General features: G+C 36.4%; 5 protein-coding genes across 6 annotated transcripts; 3 read left to right on the plus strand and 2 right to left on the minus strand.

Annotated features, from left to right (window-relative positions):
* Window positions 1-5,025, plus strand: LOC101254994 (protein PTST homolog 2, chloroplastic). Its single transcript, XM_004238713.5, has 7 exons — window positions 1-915; window positions 2,512-2,855; window positions 2,924-3,141; window positions 3,627-3,772; window positions 3,856-4,003; window positions 4,476-4,544; window positions 4,649-5,025. Exons 1-7 carry the CDS (start codon window positions 368-370, stop codon window positions 4,742-4,744), a joined length of 1,569 nt encoding a protein of 522 aa, XP_004238761.1. The 5' UTR covers window positions 1-367; the 3' UTR covers window positions 4,745-5,025.
* A 180-nt stretch (window positions 5,026-5,205) lies between these two features.
* Window positions 5,206-10,793, minus strand: LOC101256777 (ultraviolet-B receptor UVR8). 2 transcript variants are annotated; one of them, XM_069297737.1, is made up of 8 exons: window positions 10,297-10,793; window positions 9,195-9,347; window positions 8,359-8,517; window positions 7,475-7,633; window positions 7,161-7,292; window positions 6,969-7,055; window positions 5,585-5,677; window positions 5,206-5,503 (listed from the first exon to the last, which is right to left on the minus strand). In XM_069297737.1, exons 1-8 carry the CDS (start codon window positions 10,493-10,495, stop codon window positions 5,310-5,312), a joined length of 1,176 nt encoding a protein of 391 aa, XP_069153838.1. In that variant the 5' UTR covers window positions 10,496-10,793; the 3' UTR covers window positions 5,206-5,309. The 2 variants fall into 2 exon arrangements, with proteins under 2 accessions (XP_069153838.1, XP_010320657.3); XM_010322355.4 differs by having other exon boundaries at window positions 7,475-7,642.
* A 443-nt stretch (window positions 10,794-11,236) lies between these two features.
* Window positions 11,237-16,925, plus strand: LOC101255293 (conserved oligomeric Golgi complex subunit 7). The gene is made up of 10 exons (XM_004238714.5): window positions 11,237-11,649; window positions 11,762-11,851; window positions 11,972-12,091; window positions 12,188-12,289; window positions 12,418-12,692; window positions 13,485-13,630; window positions 14,039-14,237; window positions 15,056-15,734; window positions 15,890-16,222; window positions 16,449-16,925. Exons 1-10 carry the CDS (start codon window positions 11,365-11,367, stop codon window positions 16,725-16,727), a joined length of 2,508 nt encoding a protein of 835 aa, XP_004238762.1. The 5' UTR covers window positions 11,237-11,364; the 3' UTR covers window positions 16,728-16,925.
* Window positions 16,926-18,212: 1,287 nt separating this feature from the next.
* Window positions 18,213-20,152, minus strand: LOC138337111 (uncharacterized protein At1g27050-like). The gene is made up of 2 exons (XM_069297738.1): window positions 19,756-20,152; window positions 18,213-18,760 (listed from the first exon to the last, which is right to left on the minus strand). The coding sequence occupies exons 1-2, from the start codon at window positions 20,095-20,097 to the stop codon at window positions 18,485-18,487; spliced, it is 618 nt and encodes a 205-aa protein (XP_069153839.1). The 5' UTR covers window positions 20,098-20,152; the 3' UTR covers window positions 18,213-18,484.
* Window positions 20,153-20,956: 804 nt separating this feature from the next.
* Window positions 20,957-23,807, plus strand: LOC101255587 (uncharacterized). The gene is made up of 2 exons (XM_004238715.5): window positions 20,957-21,789; window positions 23,097-23,807. The coding sequence occupies exons 1-2, from the start codon at window positions 21,260-21,262 to the stop codon at window positions 23,509-23,511; spliced, it is 945 nt and encodes a 314-aa protein (XP_004238763.1). The 5' UTR covers window positions 20,957-21,259; the 3' UTR covers window positions 23,512-23,807.
* Window positions 23,808-24,241: the final 434 nt, after the last annotated feature.

The raw sequence follows: 24,241 nt of genomic DNA on the forward strand, positions 1-24,241 counted from the left end.
GGATTAATCGAAACTCTAATATAAATATCGAACGAAAAAAAATCTATATGTCAAGGTGTTATTTTCACTTGTTCCCTTCTCCAATCTCCATATTATACTGAGAGACATTGGCCTTACCCTTAGAAAAACCAAATCTTGAAAATATTGGTCAGACTTGGGATCTTGGGTAGCTCACATAGTGTTGTTTGGGAACTGTGGGGAAAGAGTTTTTTTTTTTCAATATACAAACTGTGTTGTTCACTGTTATCAACTCTATCAATTGTTTGCATTTTACGCTGTTTCTTCTACTGCTGCATTGTTCTCTTTCTTGTTTTGAGTTTATTGGGATATGTTTTGTTCACCATTTGTTTGAAGAAATGCCTGAACGATGGTATTGACCCAATTTGCAAGACCTTATAATTTTTGCTCTTTTTTGAGTTTACCTGCTACCCCTTGTAAAATTTTTGTCCTAAACTCAAGAAAAACAGTTGATTTTTGGAGAAAATCTGGGGGTTGTGAACTTGTTTTGGGTAAAAAGATGTGTTCTTTGAAGTTTGTTGAGCTAATTAGAAAGGGAAAAGAAGAGCATAGTGTATGTTGTTGTTGTTGTGGAGAAGGGTCGCAAAGTGAAGGTGATATGAAGTTAGAGGCTGAAATTTTAGCCTTTATGGAGAAGTCTCAGAATCCAGATGCATTTCCTACTAGAAAAGATTTGGAAAAAGCAGGAAGATTTGATTTGATTGAGGCTATTAGGAATAGGGGTGGATGGTATTCATTTGGTTGGGACTCGGAAGAGGAACCCTTTGAGGCTGAGGAAATGGATTTTGATATTGAGGAGTTACGAAGGAGAGTTGAGAAATATCAAGAAAGTGATTCTGGTTCTGATTTTTCATCTGGGGATTCTTCTCAGCCAGCTTCCTCCTCTGGTAGATCACTGTGAGGTTCCCTCTTTGCAAATTGTGCTTCTGTTTATGTGTGGTCTATTGTGTTTAGGTGACTGCACGTTATTGTTTTTATGGTTTCTTGCATATCTGCTCTGCACTGCTTTGATATTAACTGTCATGTTTTTCCTTTTACTGCTTTGATTTGTTTGAGTCGAGGGCCTTTCAAAAACATTCCCTTTAGGTAATGGTAAGGCATGCTTACACTCTATCCTCCCCGGATTTCACTTTGTGGGTTTCACTTGGTATGTTGTTATCGTGTTTCTTCTATTTGTTTATCTTGGTTCTTGTTGATTAAGAATAGTGTGTCTAAGGATTTTGCTATTAGTGCAAAATCTTTTACTTTGAGCCAATAGAGTTATTTGAAGGTTTCTTTGTTTTTAAGTATTTATTGTGATTCAATTTGTTTGCCATTCATCATGGATTGTTTATTGTATCTGGAATCCTGTGATAAGAAGGTGCCACCAAAATTTTAAGGCAAGTTCTACTAAGCGGTGGTTAGACTGGTCATGTTGTATGGGAGTGGAGTGTTAGCCAATATAGAACTCCACCTTCAGAAGATGTCGGCGATGAGGATGCTTAGGTGGATGTGTGAGCATACTACTTACTAGGAGAGACAAAATTAGCAATGAAGATATTTGGACAAGGTAGGAGTGGCTTCAATAGAGGAGAATATGATGGAATCAAGGCTGAGATGGTTTGGGCATGTGCAGAGGAGATGCACGGATGCCCCCGTGCGGAGGTGTGAGAGGTTGGCAAGGGATGATTTCAAAAGAGGTAGAGATAGAGCAAAGCAATATTGTGGAGAGGTGATTAGACATGACATGCAGTTGCTACAACTTATCGTGGACATGACCTTAGATTGGTGGTTATGGAGGACACATATTAGTGTAGGAGGTAGGTTAGTTCGTTGTGCGTTGTCCTTTGAGTTTGGTTATTGTTTGTGTTTTTCTTACACTTTGATTATCGTTGTATCTTGTTATGACAATTGCTTAGGATGATTTCTCAGATTGGATGTAGTGTTTTGCCATGACTGTCTTCATTTATGTTATTTCTTTACCTATAGACTGTTTCATTTCACGAGCTGAGGGTGTATCAGAAACAACCTTTCTAACTCTAAGTAGTGGTAACGTATGCGTACACTATGACTTTGTGTGATTACACTGGGTATGTTGTTGTTATCTGAAAATTTGTTAAGTGCTTCCTGTGTTTAAAAATATCAAGAAAGTGATTCTGGTTCTGATTTTTTGTTTGGGGATTCTTTTTAGCCAACTTCCTCCTCTGCTAGACCACTGTGAAGTTCCTCCTGCAAAATGTGCTTATGCTTGTTCCGTATCATGTTTCCTCTCTTTTGTCCATTTGTTTATCTTGGTTCTTGTTGATAAAGAATAGTGTTTGTCACTTGAAAGATTTTGCTATTAGTAGAGAAACTTTTACTTTGAGCCAAAAATAGAAGCTATAAGCAGGATTCTTTGTTTCCAAGTGTTTATTGTGATCCAATTTACTTGCCATTCATCGTGGATTACGTTGGGTTTATGTAAAAATTTTGTTAATTGCTTTAGTATCTTACTTTCCTTTGCCTTTGTATTAGAGAAGCTGTGGTTGAGGAAGATAGCGCAATTGAAGGGATTGAAGGGATATTGAACCGATTAGAGAAAGAGAGAATCTCATCTCTTGGTATTAATACTAGCAAATATGGATATGGAGCTAATCATTCAAGTAGGGATAACATTGATGACACAAGCTCTGGAACCACTACTACAGGTAGAGCTCCATACAGGACTGACCTGGGAAAAAATGGAAGCCTCACGACAAGTAGCCCCACTAAAGGCGGTTTAAGTGATTCAGCAGGTCAGCTTAACCATCAATACACGCCAGATATGTGGAGATCATGGAGCACTCAACGTGCATGCCCCGAAGGCACCGAGTTTGAAGGTATTTGCTTCCCTGAATCTAATCATATTCATAGTTTGTAGCCTCAATTTGACCCCTTCCATGTACAGTTGGTGAGGTAGATTTTGATAAGAGACCAAATGGAGGTAAAACTGAAACTTCAAGACATGATGTATTTACCGTCAAAGAGAATAGTTACGGAACTCCGGAAAGATGGATATATAACAACCATAATGATATAAGTACTCGTCTTCAGCATTTAGAGCTTGAGCTATCCTCAACACTTAACTCGCTGAGATCCAAGAGCCTAGAGGTCAATTCAAAGGAGGTAGAAATCTGCATCTCCTGTTTGTTCAGAATTGCATCTTTCATTAGTCATGCATCTTAATGTTAATTTTCCTACTATTATAGCTTTTATGTTCTATTTCATTCTGTATCATGGGGGATTTGACTAGCTGTAATGCAATTCTTCCAACCCAAACCATCAATGTCGCTCACTTTTGTTAAATGTTTAAATCTGCTCAGTATTGCTCTACCTCAAGATATTTTCTTACTGTATTTCTCAGAGCACAGGGAATTTATTCCTACCAGAGATTTTCCTGTGGATTTGAACTCAATAACATTATAGGATGGTAGTTATTCCTTGTACTCCCACATCCTCTCCCAAAGAATAGAAAATGATCTAACAGCAAATTTCATTTCACCTGCCACCGGTTTAATTTGGAAATTCTTTGAAATTCCAAAATATATGCATTCTATCTGTTGGTATTTTTGCGCGATGACACTCATATCACTGAAATCTTGTTTTCTCAGGTTCTTGGAAGATCCCCTAGTGATTTGCAGAAGCTTTCTGATGCACGGGAGTTCCAGGAGAATGACGTCATAAATGCTCAAAAGAGATTGCGGTCCATACGTGCAAAACTTGCAATACTGGAGGGAAAAGTTGCGTTAACATTGACGTCTGTATCATTTCTCATTCCTTTATTATTCATTTTATTCTATATACCCACCAATACTGAATCCTCACACCCTATTCTTTCAGTGATGCAGAGAAGTTGTTGGCAAGGAAGCAGAAGAAGATTGACAGTGCTAGCAAAGCTTTACAGCTTCTTCGTACTACTCAGATTGTTTGGCATAACTCTGCCTCAGAGGTTCTTCTAACAGGCTCATTTGATGGATGGACAACACAGGTTCAATTTTACTTCCCCATATGTAATAAGGAATAGGAGGCAACATTTTACTGACAAATAGTTAGAAAGTACAAACGTGAGCATTTTTTGTTGTTGGTGTTAAGCATCTGTTTCTGTAACTTAATTTGGAAGTAGCCAAAACCACTAACTTTACTAAGGGTGTTCAGGATTTAATAAATATGTACAAAAAGTATAGTTAACCTATATACACTATATAATTATCTAGCTAATGGTGTTCAACTGGCCGTCCTTGAGTGTATGTGGCTTCTCCCAGTTACTACACAATATTCTGTACAATAGCCAAAGAGTCGTTTGTTTAACAGTATTTTAACCCACTTATATCTCTTAATATTGAAAACTCTGCAGTTCTATACATCCGCTTTCACAAAAAAACAAAACATATTTTGTGGTAATAGTTTCAATGGGCTTCTTGTCCTTGGTTAATAGAATGATATGTTGTATTGACTTGCAGAGGAAGATGGAGAAATTGCGCACTGGTGTTTTTTCTGTAAGTTTAAAGTTGTACCCGGGCATCTATGAGGTGTGTGTAACCCCTTGTAATGTGATATATGAACTTATACTTTAAATATTATATCGTATTTTGAACTTTGAAGTCGTTGCCATCATCTCATTCTTTTGTTGCAGATCAAATTCATTGTTGATGGCATATGGAAGGTTGATCATTTGAGGCCCGTTGTTCACAACAATGGTCATGAAAATAATGTTCTCATTGTCACATAACGGCAAGTCGCAGAAAAGTTACTGTAGGAACTGATAGATTAGAAACTTGATACTATGTGTTGTTGTTTTGTAATTACTCCCAAGCAGCAAATGTCACGAAAGAATCTGATTGACATTGTAATGGTAGGTTCCATCATTGAATTTTGTAGTTTCATTCCATTCTTTGCCACACAACTGGTATAGAATCTGATCCCCAGCCATATAAAGTGAGCACGTGTTCAAAATATCTGAGCTAAATTTGGATCAATTATTCTTTCAAGGCAGTGATATTCTTTTCTGTATCATGTTTCCTTATCTATTTACTGTACACATTTAGCTGGCTTGTTTGAGACGAGAGTCTACGAAACAGCCCATGGAGGTATAGGTAAGGTCTGCGTACAACCTACCAACCTCACTCATGGGATTACAGTAGATATGCTGTTGTATTCAGCTGGTTTATTGCTAATTTTAGAGGAGAAATGTTTCATACAGAGATTGTACATTGATTGACATTGCTTGCAACAATTGATTATTTTGATAAGCAACATAGTGAACAATTACATTCCAAATCCTGAACATTGCTATATTAGAAACTGGACTTCACAGTATACGTCCTGATAACAAATGTAAAACCACTGCCACAGTAAACTCTACCAACACATGGTTTCCTGGATGGTTCATTGCGTAAACTTACAGCACGAGGGCCAGTTTGATCGTTTGTATCTCCTAAACCAAGCTGACCGTGTTCACCCCAACCCCATGTCATTACTGATCCGTCATCTGTTGAAATGTTAAAATAGTACAGAAGTGAATATGCAATTGATGGTTTGTTATGTGTAAACTTTAACATCAGATTCTCACCTGTTACCACGGCAGAATGCTCAGCTCCTGCACCAATTTGGACAACCTTTGTACTATTGAAGTCGAGGACTCTTTGCAGGACACCTTCATCTTCTGTGCAAATGGAGCCACAGGCAGATACTTAATACAATATGATTTGAAAATTCAGATAGAGTAAGCCATTAAATAATTAGGCTTAATTGTTGTTACCTTACAGTTGGTGTGGATAAGAATAAGCGTTAGATGTAGAGGACCCTGAATTTGCCTAAAAACTATTACTGGTAGTGAAATGAAACGGACCTATTCAAATGGAATAGATATGGAAGATTCATATAGCCGATCCCAACTAGTTTGTGATTGAGACCTGATTGGCTGACTGAATACACCATCAAATAGCAAAAATCATAGATTATCAATTTGACAACATTTCCAAAAGACATTTCAGTGGGTGAGAATTGCAAGTTCACGTCCAATAAGTGAAGTTTCACATTATGTTTAGGAGGGTTGACTTGGCCAAATTATTATTGGACTGATACCACGGGATACTTGTCACCTCCCACCATCAACGAGTATCAAGTAACTCTATCCACAAAGGCGAGGACAGATGGGATGAAATAGTGAATATTTTGTTTCAGCTGGGATTTGGGGTCCTTTACCAATAATTCTTTCTATTTCAGGTTAAAAATTCCAATGTTTTTTCCTCTTCAAATATTAACTAGACACAGGTAACCTTAGCTCTTCTATTGAGCTTCTGAATGAATCTGATATTCTTTCCATCATATATTTGGAAAACTACTTTTCCCCTCTTTTAATGTCATTGCATTTGATGAAATACAGCAGCCAGTACTGTTCTGTAGTTTGGTGCCAAAGCATATAGCGAAAAAGCCACCAGAGTGCTGCTTCGCATGAGTATTTTTGTTTCTCTTATATGTTTATTACTTATAGAGGTCAATTAATCGGGCAAAAGAACAACAACAACATTTCGGTGTAGTTCCATAAGTGGGGACTGAGGAAGATAGGATGTACCCAAACCTTACCACTACTTTAGTGGGTTAGAGAGGTTGTTTCCGATAGACCCTCAACAGAATGATGCATTACCAAAACAAGCTAGAAAGCAGGTATCGGGCAAAACAGGGATTTACAAATGGATGGTCAGTATGACAACTCATGACCACATAGAAACACATGATTTTATGAGAAGTTTAGTTTAAAGTGTTTTTAGCATCATTTTCACCTTTCAACTTAATTAAGAGAGGTAATCTACTTCTTTCATACAAGGATTCAGTCAAGTTAAGAGAGAAGACCATCCATTGTGAGAATCCAATCTGAAGAAGCAGGAGAAAAAGACGAAAAATCCGTAAAATTTTACAAAAGTTTACACAGAAAGGTAATTGAAGATCATTACCAGATATATGATTCATCCCATTGGCTTTTTGAGCACCGGTAGGAACATTATAATTGTACCTGCCAAGCATGTATACTTCCCCATCACCTATGAAAATGGTAAAAGAGGACATATTATATTTTTATATACCTTGTAATATTCCCTTCATGTATTATTAAGTTGGTAATAATTGAGATCTAAAGCCTAACATACCTGTCAATACAAGAGCATGGTTCCACCCTAAAGCGACTTGGCTGAATAATAAGTCTGCAGTAACACGGCGGGGAGTATACACATCTGGGGCTCCATGAAATGATCTTCCCCATATATATAAATGTCCATTCACTTTTTTAAAAAAAGGTAAAAAAACTTAGCAATATATAACAGGTGACAGTATTACCAACTTGATAAGATTATCATTTATTAACGGGACGAAGCTACAACCACCAAGTAGCGAATGCTGAGACCAGATAGAGGTTGGACCAGTATCATTTGTATTAGATTACATAAGAGCACTTAAAACTTACTGGATATTGCTGCGCTGTGATCTCCATTTGCAGTGACACTCCTGATTTTGACATTTTCAAAACCCAAAGTAACCTGAGGAGTGCTAACTGACTTCAGTTTGTCATCAGATATACCAAGTTGACCACGTTTTCCGGAACCAAATCCGTATATAAGATCCTCTGTATCTCCTAAGAAGTTGATTGGAGTGAAAAATCAGCTTCAACAAATTCAATGTACATGCTTATGTAGTGAAAAGTGTATGAACAAGCAATCAACCTGCTTTTTCTATCCAAACAAGGTGATTGCCTGATATGAGACCAGATATATAGAAATTATTAAGTAATGTACGATAACGAGTAATCTGTTCTTGAATTGTGTCGTTAACTATGACACACAGAATTCATTTATATTATTCTTACTGGATTATGATATTTGTGACATATCTCATAAAACCAGCTTAATGATATGATGGTGCAGATCAGATGTTAATTTTAGTAGAGAAGTAGCTAAAGAACTCCGTTTTCCACAACTGTAAGAGAGAACGCAGAATTTCACACTGAATTAATTGTAGTTTTGTTGTCACAATGAGAATAAAGAAACTATTGGCAACCATGCAGTAATATCTGGAGTTCTAATGTTAAAAGGCCTGATTGCTGTGACTAGTCACAACTCAAAACAATTTGATTTCATTTCAAGCTCATGGCAATAACCCATATAGTGATTAGCGAGAGTTTTAAGAGAAGCTTCAAAGCACTATCACACTATTATGGAATATGACAAAACTATGGCCAGTTATACAAATGAGAACAGAGATCCAGCACACAGCGTTCTCCGAAAGCAGCAACAGTGTTACAATGTTAATATAACCGGATAGACAAAAAGTGCAATACTCAGCCTGCTTTACCTTTTAGTAATACAAGTGAATGACGCATACCACAAGCAATTTGCTCGACATGCCTAGCCTTGAAGTGCAACACTTGTGCAGGAGAACATCTTGAGATATAATCCTCATGCCCAAGCTGACCAAATGAACCATCTCCACAAGTGAATACGTAACCAGTATCTGGTAATTGTAGAACATTTACACTCAAAGGCAAATTAAAACAGGTAATCAATTAAACAAGATTTCTCCAGTGATATACCACAATTCTTCAAATTGCAGCAAGAGAACATAAAACATTCAGGAATATACTAAACCAACAAGTAGTTTCAAAAGTTCATATCATCTTTTTTTTCCTATTAATGGTGACGGAAAATTTCATATCATCTGTTTCCCAAAAGCTTTCAGTATCATCAGGAAAAGACCTTTACGAGTAACCTAGTGCACAAAGATGGCTTCGAACAAGGATATACAAATTTCTGCTGTAGTATCTGCACATTTCAATGTACCCTAAGCGTGAAGGAGTTAACTTTAACTTGGGAAGCTCAACAACAACAACATATCCAATGTAATCCCACATCAGTTCCAAAAGACCCTCGGCTCAAGTGAAATAAATCAAAGTAGTTTTGAAAAAGGAATTACGACAGTGGAGAAAACATAGGAAAACATAACTGAAATCTCATGAAACATAATTGGAATCTCAATGCATGGACTTCCAATTACAATATAATTAATAATATTCAAATACGACCAACTGAGTAACTTGAAATAAAGTATTTTGGAACCAAAAAAGTGATAGCACGAAAAATAACAATCCAAATATCACATTAGATTGATAGCTGAAGCAGAGAGAATGAAACCTGAAACAAATCCTGAGTGATTCCATCCAGCAGAAGCATGTGTAATGAAGATACCTTCCAAATACTCTACTGACTTTGGGTGTAAGCAGTTAACCATCTCCCCATGTCCCAACTGACCTGAAGTACCTCTCCCCCAAGTTAGCACTCTTCCACCTGCAAAACCCCCAACAAAAATGTTTTTACTTTGAAAAGTAAAAATCTTTCTACTGAATCTCACACCAAAGATGATATCTTTACCCAACAAGCTTGTTCTTTTTCTGTTTCTCTTTCTGTGGAAGTTCATCTAAACACCATCAAGTATTTTCCTTTTTATTAAAACAAATAAGTCACAATATTTCCATTGATGCTCACATCAAGATGGTACCATTTTTACTTCAGAACCCCATCAAGATCTCTTCTTACTTTTTTCTGATATAATATTTCGATTGAAGCTCAACTCCAAATACTGCGTCGTCCTTACTGCGAAACCCTATCAATGTTTTCATTCTTTCGTCCCATTGAATTTGAATCTCACACCGAAAAGGTGTCATCTTAACCGCGAGACACTGTCAAAGTTTTCATTTTTCCTTCTTTAAAAAGTCAATATATTTTCATGAAATCTCACATGAAAAAGGTATCAACTTAACTCCAAAACCTTAAACCCTGCTATATCTTAGTAGCTCAATTAGTTGGATACATGAACTTTCACCTTGTTGGTAAGGGTTCGATTCTCTACTATGTATTTCTTTCCCCATTTTCCCTTCTCCTAACCCCACCCTCCAAAATAAAACTTAAACCCTATCAAGTAGAAAATACACAGATTGAATCTCACACAAAAAAGGTGTCAACTTTACTGCAAAACCTTAAAACACGAGAAATCTTAGTAGCTCAGTTAGTTGTATACATGAACATTCATCATATCGATAAGAATTCGATTCTCCATCCTGTAATTATTTCCCCTCCTCCTAATCCCAAACCAAAAAAAGAAAACTCAAACCCCATCAAGTAAAAACCACATAAATACACAAATTCGAATCTCACACGAAAAAAGATGTCATCTTTACTGAAAAACCATAAACCCCATCAAGAATATAAGTTCTGAGAGTAGATTAAAAGATCATACCAGGGGTAAGGGCAATGACATGAGCTCCACCACAAGAGATATGAGAAATAGGACCAAAAGAAGAAAGAGAATGAATGAGTTGAGGTTTGTGTTCATCTTGGAGTTCTCCTGTTCCTAATTGTCCCTCTGTTCCTGCTCCCCAGCTCCATATTTCTTCTTCTTCTTCTTCTCTGCTTTTAATTCTTTCGGTTTCTTCCATCAATCATGTACTTTTATCAACTTTGATTTTGCAGTAAATGAGATGATTTATGATAATCTTAAAAAGAGAGAGAATTATTTGTAAATCTATATTTAATTTTAAATTTTATCAAATAGAAGTTTCTTTCTACCTAAAAACTAATTATTAATTTTATTTTTAAATTATCGATATCCTTAAAAATATCTCAATATTTAAATAACTAAACTTAATTTATCTGCAATCGAATTCTTATAGAAACATAAAATAAAGCGAAAAGTGTTGAAACTCTCTAAATTTGAATAGGATTTAGAGATAATATATCACTTATATTATTAAATCCGAATATATTTCAATTTAATTAGTTAATCAAAATAAAAAATATTTTTTAGAATTTTCAATAATTATATACTATTTAATTGCACTATAGAATCACAAGATAATATTAAATTAAAAAAAATTAATTGTTTAAATTAAAAATAATTAATCTTATAATATTTTTTAAAATAGTATATTTTAATTAAAATAATCATAAAATCTAAAGTGCATAATTTATATGAACATGAAATATACGTTTAACAAAATATTAATATCATCGAATTATAAAAGTATTTGATAAGAAAATAATTTATTAAATTTTAATAAAAATTTATGAACATGAAGTATATGTTTAATAAAAATATTGATGTCATCAAATTATAAGAATATTTGTTAAAAAAATAATTTATTAAAAGTTAAATAAAAATAAATAACTCGCAAGGTAAAATATTAGTGAAACAAATATAACAGAAATTCAAAGCAAAAAAATTCACTTTCCAAACAGGTCCTAAATGTGGTGGTTTGAGACGTTGTCTAAGCAAAGCAAAGGCGATTACCAGTGATCGGCGGCAACGATGATGGTGGATCTGAGTTCCTTCTCCGACGAGAAATTTGATCCGAAAAAATGGATAAACTCAGCGTGCCAGTCACGGCATCCACAGGATCCACTGGACAAACACTTGATAGATCTGGAAATGAAGCTTCAGATGGTGTCTGAAGAGATCGCCGCTTCCCTGGAGGAGCAAAGCTCCGCCGCACTCCTCCGTGTCCCCCGCGCTAATCGAGATGTCATCCGCCTTCGTGACGATGCTCTCTCCCTTCGCTCCTCTCTCTCTGCCATCCTCCAAAAACTTAAAAAAGTTCTCTCTCTTTCCCCTACATTTTTACATTTTCTGTTATTGCATCATTTGCTTCACTGAAATTAAAGCAATGACACATTTCCTATCTCATAACTTTGATTCCTTTGCACAGGCTGAGGGATCATCTGCTGAATCTGTAGCTACATTAGCAAAAGTTGATACGGTCAAGCGGAGAATGGAAGCTGCATATGAGACATTGCAGGTAATATTTTCATAACTCTAGATGAAATCATTCACTGTATTTAACACTAGCAATTATTCCAGTTTCATGCTAATTTTCTGATTTTATGACTTCGAAATACTTGAATTTTCTGGTTTGAAGGATGCTGCTGGTTTAACTCAATTAAGCTCAACAGTGGAGGAGGTATTTGCTAGTGGTGACCTTCCACGAGCTGCAGAAACTCTGGCTAATATGAGGCACTGTTTGTCTGCCGTTGGAGAGGTGAGTTTCGACTTGCTTGTTTTTACATAGCATGCCAATGTGTGTGGTATGTGCAGTGAAATAGTTCTTGCTTTATTAAGTCTTTTGCAATTTCAGGTTGCTGAATTTGCCAATATTAGGAGGCAACTAGAAGTTTTAGAAGACAGACTAGACTCAGTTGTCCAACCTCGACTGACAGATGCTCTAAGCAATCGAAAGGTTACTTTAGCTCTCTTTCTCCTTTGTAATCCTTTTCTAAAGGTTATATTGTATGTTTTTAAATGAATGCATTCTTGCATCATAAATCTTTAAGAGAACTGTAATAAACGCTTGTTGCTATTTTGTAGGTTGATGTTGCCCAAGAAATGCGTGCGATTCTTCTGAGAATTGGGAGATTCAAGTCGTTAGAGATGCACTACACCATGGTCCACCTTAAGCCAATAAAGCGGCTTTGGGAAGATTTTGACTTGAGGCAGCAGGCCAATAAAGTTGCCAATGAAAAAAGTGAAATGGATAGACTATCAAATTCTCAGGATTTTCAACCGTCCATGATATCATTCTCAAGTTGGCTGACTAGTTTCTACGATGAATTGTTGCTTTATCTTGAACAGGAGTGGAAGTGGTACGAATAGCTTTTCTGCAACTTTTTCTTAGATAATTCTACTTAGTTTTGCGCCTAGGACTTTGGTTCAGTGGAAGGACACAATGTGAGACGTGTGAATGGGGCGCATGTCACGGGTTAGAACCCTGCCACTGACTAGTTGCCTGGAATTTATGTAAAAGCAGGGTAGAGGGAAAGCTATATTCTCCAGAGTTTTGAACTGTGGACCAACTTATGTCGGGCCAGCTAACTCACTTGGTACTTTTTCATGAAAAAAGAAAGAAAAATCTACTTTGTTTTCCTCCTAGAGATTGGAAGTCATATGCTCTCTTGCTTTCAGATTTTTTAATTTTGTCTTAATTGAGGTTACTGATTAAGCATTCTTATATTCTAGACTGACATCTCGATATTGGTTCTTATTCGAGTACAACTTAGGAAATAAAAAGATTACTATAATGAAATGGATAAACGTCCCAAAACGAGTTGTTGGCTGGGTTTAGGCGTTAGAGTAAGAACCTGGAGGTCCAGGGTTTAAACAATGTCTTTAAAGGCTTCCTTGAGGCACCAGGCGCACCTAAGTACTGAAACTTAGGTGCATTGCAGGTTGGGAGTTTCATTTCAGTTAAGTGGTACTTCATTGCAGTCATGAAAGTGCTTAGGTGTGCTTCTCATTGCTCACGGTATCTTGAAGTGGCAGGAACTAGAGTAAATACACGTGGAAAATTGATATCTGAAATCGTAATAAAAATGAGGAGACAACCTGATATCTCCATTTAATGATCCTCTAGTGAACAATAGATATTTTTGTTGCAGGTGTATGTTTGCCTTTCCAGAAGAATACAGAACTCTTGTACCAAGCCTACTAAATGAAGCAATGTCAACTATTGGTGTGAGTTTTGCATCACAGATCAATCTTGCCATTGGGGATGCCGTGACTGAGACAAAAACCTTGGCGAAAGGTGAGGTTTTATTATTCTTTAGGAGTTTTTGAGAACCATGATCTGAATAACTTCTTGTTCTCTTTCACAGTTGCATGTAGTTTCATCTAAGCATAAGTTTATCGTGTTTTCTGATCTTTCTGTTATGATGTTGCCTTCTCTGTTTCATCAAACATTCTGAAGAATTGGTGTCCAACTAGTTCACAAGCATATAAATGGCTTAAACTAGTCATATACATGGATTGTTGAAATTGAAGTTTTGAGCGTGCAAATCAACCATGGATGTCACTATCACCAATTTATGCATGCAAGATTCAGCTCTAATTTCCCTATTTTGTTGTTTTTGGATGTCACTATCGCTATACCTGGATAACAAAGTTCTTGGATGTTTTCCATCCATTCTGCCTCAGATTTTGCATTGACTTTCAGGTATAATTGACATTTCAAATGGAGATTTGCCAAAAGGTGCCAAGATTCAGACTAAACATTTGGAAGCCCTTATTGAACTTCATAATACAACAGGGAGCTTTGCTAGGAACATTCAACACCTGTTTTCAGATGCCGATCCTCAAGTTTTTCTGGATGCTCTGAAGGCAGTGTACCTTCCTTATGAATTTTTCAAAAGGCGGTAAGCATACAAAAAGCAAATATTCTTGTTTATCCCTTTTGACTTCTCAAATTCACATTTTTTTCCTGCTGCATATGGCATCCCCTTGTCCAGATACCAATTTTTTTCTTTTCATTTTTCTTGGTGCTTTCTCTTGAGGAGCAGTACACTGGCTCTCATGCGAAGGTCTTTTATTTGATTGAAACGCATTTTTGTGGTGTGATTGAGTTGAGTACCATCATCATGTAAGTAGTATATATAGCCTTAGTCCTTTCAAGTCTTGTATTATTGAGTTGAATATCATCATCACGTAAGTTGTATACATAGCCGTAGTCCTTTCAAGTTGGAGATTATTGAGTTGGAGAAGTTCGTTCTCTTCTAGGTGACTGAGTTGCAAAATTTAGTGCTTTTGATGAGGGTAGCAATATGGGTCCGTTGATTCTTCTTTCATTTCTTTTATGGAAGTGTTTTTAGGAATAATGACTACTCAGTATCTTGTGATATGCGATATTACATCACTCTGTTTTCTCTCACATCCTTGACCTTTATGCTAGATGAAGCATAGGTGGAGCTGGTTGTAATTTGTAAGTATCAACTTGTAGGTAAATTAACTTGAGGTTTCCTGCTTAAATATCATCATCCTGGTACAATCAGAAGTATTGACTATTTACATGTAAAGATAACGTGTTGGGTGGTTTTGGTGGTTTTGTTAGACTGTTCAGCATGTTTTTCAAGTACTTCGTCTGGTGCCATTGGAGGATCTGGAGCGTAATTGCAAGGTTATCTGCTTTTCAGTATCAAGTATGTGTATCCTAAATGCTTTTAAATTTGTGATCTAGATATGGACAGATGGAGCGTGCAGTTCTCTCTAGTGAGATTGCAGGACTTGATCTCAGAGGAGCTGCTGTTACTCTTGTGGGAGTCCAGGGAGTTGAACTTAGTGAAACTGTACGAAGGATGGAAGAGTCAATTCCACAAGTCATTTTGCTTCTTGAGGCAGCAGTTGAAAGATGCATCAACTTTACTGGTGGCTCTGAGGTGGATGAGTTAATTCTCGTGCTGGATGATGTCATGCTACAGTATATTTCCACTTTGCAGGAGAATGTAAAATCACTGAGAGCTGTTTGTGGACTGGATGTGGATGCTATTAGTACAAAGAAAGATGCAGGATCAGAAAGAAGGGAAACAGCTTCAAATGCACGTAAAGTTGACTTCACATCAAGTGAGGAGGAGTGGTCATTTGTTCAAGGTGCATTGCAGATCCTTACTGTTGCTGATTGTTTAACCAGCAGATCTTCAGTCTTTGAAGCTTCCCTCAAGGCTACTCTTGCTAGGTTGAGTACAAGCCTCTCTTTCTCAGTTTTTGGGTCAAGTATTGATCAGAACAAGCCAGATATAGTCAATGATGATGGAAATGGGCAATTATCTGTGGCTCGAAAAGCTGCCTTGGATGTGGCAGCTGTGAGACTGGTGGATATTCCTGAAAAGGCTCGGAAGCTTCTTAATTTATTGGAGCAGGTCAGTGGCTCCCACAATAGTTACACATATGTGGAAGTTTTGGCTTTTTTTTTTTGAGTTCCTTAGCAATTCTATTCCTTCAATGCATCCTTGCCAATCTTCTACAATGAAAATTTGATCTCACTTTGACGTCGTCTTTTTTGTGCCTTCTGCAGTCTAAAGATCCCAGGTTCCATGCACTTCCAGTAGCATCACAACGAGTTACAGCTTTCTCAGACGCAGTCAATGAGCTTGTTTACGATGTTCTTATTTCAAAAATACGGCAGCAGTTCAATGATCTGTCACGGCTGCCCATATGGTCATCTGTTGAAGAACATAGTCTAAGGCCCCTCCCAACCTTCAGTTCATACCCACAATCTTATGTGACTGGCGTTGGTGAATATCTCCTTACGTTACCCCAACAACTAGAGCCACTTGTAGAGAATATTTCCAACAGCGATCCCAATGCTGATGAAGCCCAGTACTTTGCAACTGAATGGATGTTCAAGGTATATATGTTTTAGTTATATATTTTGTAATCAAGTGTTAAGCATTTACCTACAAGTATGCTATCAACTGAGCTTTATTCCACCTGGTCAGCAACACCACCATGTAGAGGCGGAGTTTTGATTAGGAACTACTTTTGCAGAGTGCTTTCTTTTTTCTTTCTACGAATCCACGTCTCCAAGTGTGTTTCTTCTCACAGTTATTTCCTTTGCCTCTGTTTTTGAAAAGGTTGCTGAAGGTGCCACGGCACTTTACATGGAACAGCTTCGAGGGATCCAGTATATAACAGATCGTGGAGCACAACAACTCTCTGTTGATATCGAGTATCTAAGCAATGTACTATCAGCTCTATCAATGCCAATTCCTACATGTCTTGCTACATTCCAGACATGTTTTTCAACACCTAAAGATCAGCTCAAGGATCTTATAAAGTCAGATTCTGGGAATCAGCTTGATCTTCCTACTGCTAACCTCGTCTGCAAGATGCGACGTATCAGTTTAGAATGATGACTACTTCTTAGTCATCATGCTGTGTTGTTACTGCTGCAGAGAAATGGTACAACACTAGACCTATTTGTTGTAGAGAGTTTTGTTTTTTTCTCCTTTCTCCATAGATAACAGTTGTGTTTACTTTCTAGACCTTGACAAATTTTTGTACAAGTACGTTCTAAAGTTATATGTGAAAGATATGATTTTTGTCAATAATTCTGAATTCTCTATGATATATCCCCTCAAGTACATTTATTATATCCCAAAACAGATGAAAGAATTTCAAATTCAGTTATGAATATTTACGAGGCTCATATTTGACTTCTAAACAAGATGATTTCATTCACTAAAAACATAGATTGGCCTATAACTCAAAACGTATTGGCTGGTGAATCTCTAAAAAGAACAATCAATACAAGTACATCTTGCCCATGAGTTCCATTAACTGTACAATCCTCCCAACAAGGTCAAAAGTAGTTTATCAACATCTATGTCATCCCTCAGTCTTCACTTTTGATGCCGCACCCATGTTGGATTCTCCAAAAATACACTACTTTTGGCGAATCCAACACGCACCGTTGACATTTTTGAAGAGTCCAAGCAACATACCTCATATGTCTTACAGGTTAAGTATGATTTGATACTAGTTACCTTGAAGCTCTTCTTAACTCTGATTCTCTAGTTCATTCCCAGAGAATGCCTTACGACGATCACACCTAATGAGCAAAGGATGAACAGTGATACCTTCTAATTGATGTTAGTGCAAATCATTCTTATGTAAAATTCTGCAAAACATAAATAGCAAATCTATAGCAGAACAGAGACAGTAAGGTAAAATATTCCTCTTTTCAAGTTATCTTGCATGAACCTTCCCAGCTAAATTGGTACTGCTGCGGCAGGATTTTATGGAAGAAAACATTGAAAGATTATAAATCACTTATGCTTGAAACAAAATGACATTTCTTCCTATGGATAAGAAAGGTATTTACCAAATTAGCGACAAAGCAAGAAGCAGGGTGAGGAGGCCTACACCAAACTACAAGAAACCTGTAATCAAGCATCATCTTTAAAGAACAAAATACAATGCTCCAACTCTCTAACCACTCAATATCAATGTAATACATTATTACTAGTAAAAACTGTTCAAAATCGAGACAATAACATCATCCACAAACATCTGATCAACATTTACAGACATCATGCTCAACTCTCATAACCCATACATGTCTCCAAAACAGTCAACAAGAAGGTTTCAAATGTGTCATCAGTACTTACCAGAAAAGATAGTTAACACAGGGTGAATTAGCTCAACAAGATTATGTGGCTGCCTTCTATATATTACACAAGCTAAAAGCCATCAGAAAAAGAAGATTCTTCTACATACCCCTTTGTGTAGGAGAAGCCTAAAAATGTAATGTGAAAACTCATCAACGCAGCAAACTTCTTCCACGCAGTATGCTGCAAGTACAAGTATTGAGGAACTAAAGTGTAGAAACATCTATCTTCTCAACAAAATCAAGGACCAGCATCTTATTTGCTAAGAGAGAAGCCTACATGAATTACATACTCAAATGAAAAAAAAAACAATTTACGTACATGATCGTTTTTTAGTGCTAGTATTCCACAGAGAAGAAAAACAAACAAGATAGGAACCTTATTGAAAGAAGAACTAGAACTGAACTCACCCAACTAATCTGCAATAAAAACTCAACATTTACCTAAAGCCATATAGCTAATGTTACAAGTGAGGCAATCCCTCAAACAACGACCATAAGTTACAAAATATCATCATAGGCAACGATTTCCCTACCCTTGTAAGGCTCAACCAGCCTTGTACTAACATGTGCACGAACATTACCGCCAGCATTATCATTATCCTCATCTCTGGGGTTCACAATTGCTGATCCCAGTCGATTACTTCTTCCGTGCCTACTTAGTGGCACTTCTGCTTTAACTAGCTTTGATGCAACCGTTGATGTGGATAGTTCATCCTTTCTCATCACACCTTCTTTCCACTGCGATGCATGGTCAGTTGCCCATATTACCTGAACCTGTCATCCCCAACAAAAGTAATGCCGCAATACATGAGCTCTTAATTTTACTTTAAAAAATACATCTTGGATGGAATTTAACATGCTACAATGTGTTACTCTACCTTGATTGTGCAAAAATTATATAGATTGTCTGTGTATACATGCTACAACCTTACATTGCCCATCTATATAATTTAAATCAATTATACCAGCTAAAGTAACACCCACATGCCAAAATTCTTGGCCGAGCTATGACCAAGAATTTAGCTAGCGTTTGACCATAGATTTTGGGACTAGTTTTTGAAATTTTATCTTCAAATATCCGTTTGATCATGAAACTATAATCTAATCTTCAACTATTTCAAGTTCCCAAATTTTTGAATTTTTGAGACTTCCACTCACATAACTTCAATTTTTTCCCAAGAAAATTATGTCCAAATTCAATTTCAAATTCCAAAAATGACAACTTTTTTATGACCGTGATATCCGGCTGACTAATTTCACACGGGATACTTGCCACCTCCCATTAGCAACTTTCACATGGGATACGTGCCACCTTCCACTAGTAACTTTCACACGGGATACGTGCCACCTTCCACTAGCAACTTTCATACGGATACTTGTCACTTCCCACTACCAACTTTCATACGGATACTTGTCACTTCCCACTACTAGGTAACTTTGTCCACCAAAGCTAGGACTGATGGAAACAATCACTACTACCGGTTAACTCTGCTCACCAAAGCTAGGACGATGAACCAACCACCTAGTTTTTATTATCTCCATGCTGAGATTTGAACCTAAGATCTCACCGCTCTCAACTACATTAATGACCACTAGGCACACCCTAAGATGCCAATAAATAACAAATTCAAAAACTCAAATTTGCAAACAAAGACTCAATTTTGCAAACATCTAACAGACCCAGGTGAAATTAACACAAAAAGAAGCAAACTTGACACAAATTTCCACAATTAGAAGATATTAGAAAAAAAGAGGAGAAAGGGACGTACAGGCTTGGAGTGGAGAGTAATGGGAAAAGATGAATCTTCGGCAGCTTCAACAGCAGATTGAGCAAAATCATTAGAACGGTAAGTGATATGAGCAAGACCATTAGGGTCCATACGAGTTCGAGAGATGGATCCGTAAATCTCAAAACGAGATTTAATGTCGAGCACAGAGCATTCAGAAGGAACACCAATAACCACCACAGTAGCCGGCTGTTGCTTGTTGGTCGATGAGTTGTCTTCCGGCACCGGCAATGGATCGTCGGTGATCGGTGTTGGACGGCGGCGCTTGGGGAAGGAGTACGGTGCGTGGCGATTGAAGTGGCTTCTCTCTCTCTTGCGGCCCATGATTTTGGGTTCTAATCGCTTTTGGAGTCTTCGACTATTTATTCTTTCGTACGATTCGTAAATCATATTAAAGATGTAAATTGTATTAAATAAGCTTGTCGAGTTTTTTTGAAATAAATTAAAAAGGAAATTACGTTAGAAACCTAAAAAATGCTGAAATAGTATAGATTTATTTAGATTCATGGAATATTTGATTATTTATGGTAAAAGTTGTGTATAACTATAAAGGTTATTTTAAATAAAGATATATTATTAACAGTTGAAGTTCATTTGTTTTTATTGAGATTATTAAATTTAAATTTTAAATATAAATTTATACATTAAGAAAATTTAGATACATATTTAAATCTTAAAAAGAATGTATTTAAGATTTGAATTTGACTAATTAAGATGATTTGTGTTTCTTTTTTTAACATTTTAAGTGTTCTTGAGTTTTGGTTGGTGAGATTTTTTAAAATTAACAAAAATTATATTCGCGTGATAAATTCATTCATTTTCAACTAAATATTTTGAATTTGAGTTATAAATACAAAGTTATTTTTTAAAAAAGACCTACATCAACTTGAATTTTTTTTAAAAGTAAATTCAAATTTAATATAATCACAACATGAATATATATAAACTTAATAGATAAATAATATACATACTCCTAAAATCATTCTTCTTCTTCATAGACAAAAAAAAAAATAGGTGTATCTCATAGGGGAGACACTCATCTAGTATAACCCTTTACTTAAAAAATTTTGTACTAATTGTTTCTTCAATAATTGTTGATGTTAGCTTATTAGGGGGCACAAAAATGAGTTGACTACTAGACTCTAAATCAATATATACATTACATAGATTATCAAGTAGATTTATGTAAACTCTTTTGTCCTAATGAATATCATGTGAACATCCAAAAAAAAATATTAAAATAATTAAATTAATTGAGCGACTTTTTAAAATATTAATTCCGTAAAAAAAAAAATCGATTGTACATAGTTTACTCCCCCCTAATGATATTTCCTATGCTTAAAATCTTCAAAACCCTATCAAAATACCAAATCCTAAATTCTCCTCCTTTTGTTCATTATTCACCATGAAAATGCACCTCAATAGTGTAAAGAAATGAGCTAAAATCTCTGTATTTTACACTTTACAGTACATTTTTCATCCCAAAATGGCTATTTCTTTATCCCACTCTCCACAGCTATGGACTTTCTCTTATAGAAACACTAACCCATCTTTCTCATTCCCCAAGATTCATTCTTTCTTGCATCAAAATCCAAAAATTCAATTAAAGACTCAATCTTTTCCAATATTACAAACTTTTAGCCATCTGGGTCGTGTTCAAAGGTTAATTAGAGCTTCTTCTTCTGATAGTTTTCTTGAAGTAATTGAAGAAGAAGAGGGTTTACTGGCTAATGATGAAAAACCATTGAAATTCTTGTTTTGGGTGTTGTTATGGGCGTCTGTGTCTGTTGGTTTGTTTGCAGTTTCTGGGGATGCTAAAGCTGCTGCTGCTGACTCTATTCGGGCTTCAGGTTTTGGTGTAAAAGTTGCTAATGCTTTGAGGAGTTCAGGATGGCCTGATGAGGCTGTTGTGTTTGCTTTAGCTACACTTCCTGTTATTGAGCTTCGTGGGGCAATTCCTGTTGGTTATTGGTTACAACTTAAGCCTAGTGTGTTGACTGTTTTATCTGTTCTTGGGTAAGTTTTTCAGTTTCTCTTTAAATTCAGTAATTTGAATGGAAGATTGCATTTTGCTACAGTCCTTGAATTGAATGTTTTGTTTCATCCTCGGAAGTATTCTTTTACTTGCTGTTCTGTAGTTTGAATTAGACATAATAAACATACGCTCGAACTTGGTCTCAACTGGCAAGTAGCACTCCAATTTTGAAAGTGCATATATAGTCTCGACTGATAACTAAACAATCCAACTCGTTCCCATTGTGTCTTGTGGACAATCGATGTTGATGTGGCACGTACATATTGGAGGTGTATAGATGGTCATTTTGTATGTTGGAGTATTCGATTGAGGGTGGAAACGAATTGAGGTGTCTAGATGTCTATACTGAAAGTTGGAGTATTTACTTGCTAACTCAGGCCAAGTTCAAGTGTGTTTTATGAACTATGCAGCATGAAATATGTTGCTTGCAATTAAAAGGAGTATTGTCGTGCTGTAACTTTGAATATGGCTACTGGTACTTCAGATGTTATTTAAAAATGTATATACAAGCAAGATCGAGTTGTTATTTACTGGTAATTGGAGTATCAATTACTGTGAAAATGATGTCTATTAATGATTGTTTTTTGGTAGTTTAGACTTCAGAAGCTATAATCTTTATATGAGAGTGAAAGGTAGTGTTTTGATGAGTAGCTAATTCTTGAAAAGAGATGTAACTTTAGTTCCTTGAGACTTGTTGGTCAATCCTGTTTTCTATAGGGACAGTTGACAATTGAATCCGATTTGACTATTGTCACCTGATAATCAAGTTGTTGTTGCATTGACGAGAACATAATTTTTGGAAGTTTGATGCCTGTGAAAAACATGAAGGTGAAGAATGTGTCCCAATGACTGAGGGGTCGTTTGGTAGGATGTATTAGAGAAAACAATACCTGTATTAGTTGTGGGGTGTATAACATGTATTAGTTATACATCCCATCCACATATCCAGTATTATAGGGTGTATAACTAATACATAGTAAATCATGATATTAGCAATACAAGAGTTACTAATTCATGGTTATGTATGGTTAAAGACAAAACTTCAATCAATACACCGATAAGAAATAATCTCAGCATTACTAATTATACTCTATGAATACTCGTCTATACATTCTACCAAACAAACCCTAAGTAACTATCAAACAAGCTCTATAGCCATTGTTTTACATTAGTTAGACTTCAGAAGCTATACTGACCATGTTAACCTGACATGAGTGGAAATGGTAGCACTTGGAGTGTGTCTTATTTTCTGTTTGCTAATGATCAAGAACTGGTGCTCAATCTGTAGGAACATGGTTCCGGTCCCCTTCATTGTGCTCTACTTAAAGAAGTTAGCAATTTTCCTTGCTGGAACGAACAAATCTGCATCGAAGCTTTTGGATTTGTTATTTGAGAGGGCCAAAGACAAGGCAGGTCCTGTGAAAGAGTTTCAATGGCTTGGTTTAATGCTCTTTGTGGCAGTTCCGTTTCCTGGAACCGGAGCTTGGACAGGAGCCATTATAGCTTCTGTGCTCGACATGCCTTTCTGGTCTGCTGTTTCAGCAAACTTTGTTGGTGTTGTCTTGGCTGGCCTTCTAGTGAACTTGTTGGTGAATCTTGGACTCAAGTATGCCATTATAACCGGCATAATACTATTCATTATTTCGACGTTCATGTGGAGTATCCTTAGAAGTCTTAAAAACTCTATGAGCTCATCAAGCTGATATCAAATTCTGTTGAAGTTTTGAGGCGATCAGTACAACCCGTTATGGATAGAACAGAAATGGAGAAGAGAAAGAGAAGTCCTTTTTCTTTCTTTGCACCTCGACTAATTCCACGGGGTACCTGGCACCTCCCACTAACAACATGTACCAGGTAACTCTGTCCACCAAGGCTAGGACAGGACGGATTTAGTACAACAATTTTCCTTCACATACTGTTATTATTTGTATTGGGATCCATCATATCATCTCTTCAATGAAAAATGGCTCAACAAGTCAAATTAAGTTGTCTCACCCAATTCTTCTGGTTATGGTTTTTCCTCTTTACTTTCTATATACATTGATAATGATGTATTCACTACACAAAAAAATCATCTTTAGCGGCATTAATCAACGGTAATAATAGTTCAATTGCCGCTGAATATGTTTTTTAGAAGCAATTACTAGTGACAACTACATGTTAACACTCTTCGTAAATGTAAGCCTAGTGGCATAACAAATCAAGGACCTGATACCAACCACCTGATGTTTCTAATTTTGTGTGTTGAGTGTTTGAGACTATGTTGCTCTAGAGTTTTCAAAACTGTTGTCGAATCTGTGTTGGACCCTTCGAAAATGCACTACAAAATACACAATCCAAAAAGCTTCCCCCACATAAAACTTTTCTTGTTGTAACATATATGTGAGTCCAAATAAACACATGAGTCCAATGTCCATCCAATTTTATTAGACA

The sequence above is a fragment of the Solanum lycopersicum genome, chromosome 5 (genome assembly GCF_036512215.1).
Source record: "Solanum lycopersicum chromosome 5, SLM_r2.1".
NCBI lineage: Eukaryota > Viridiplantae > Streptophyta > Magnoliopsida > Solanales > Solanaceae > Solanum > Solanum lycopersicum.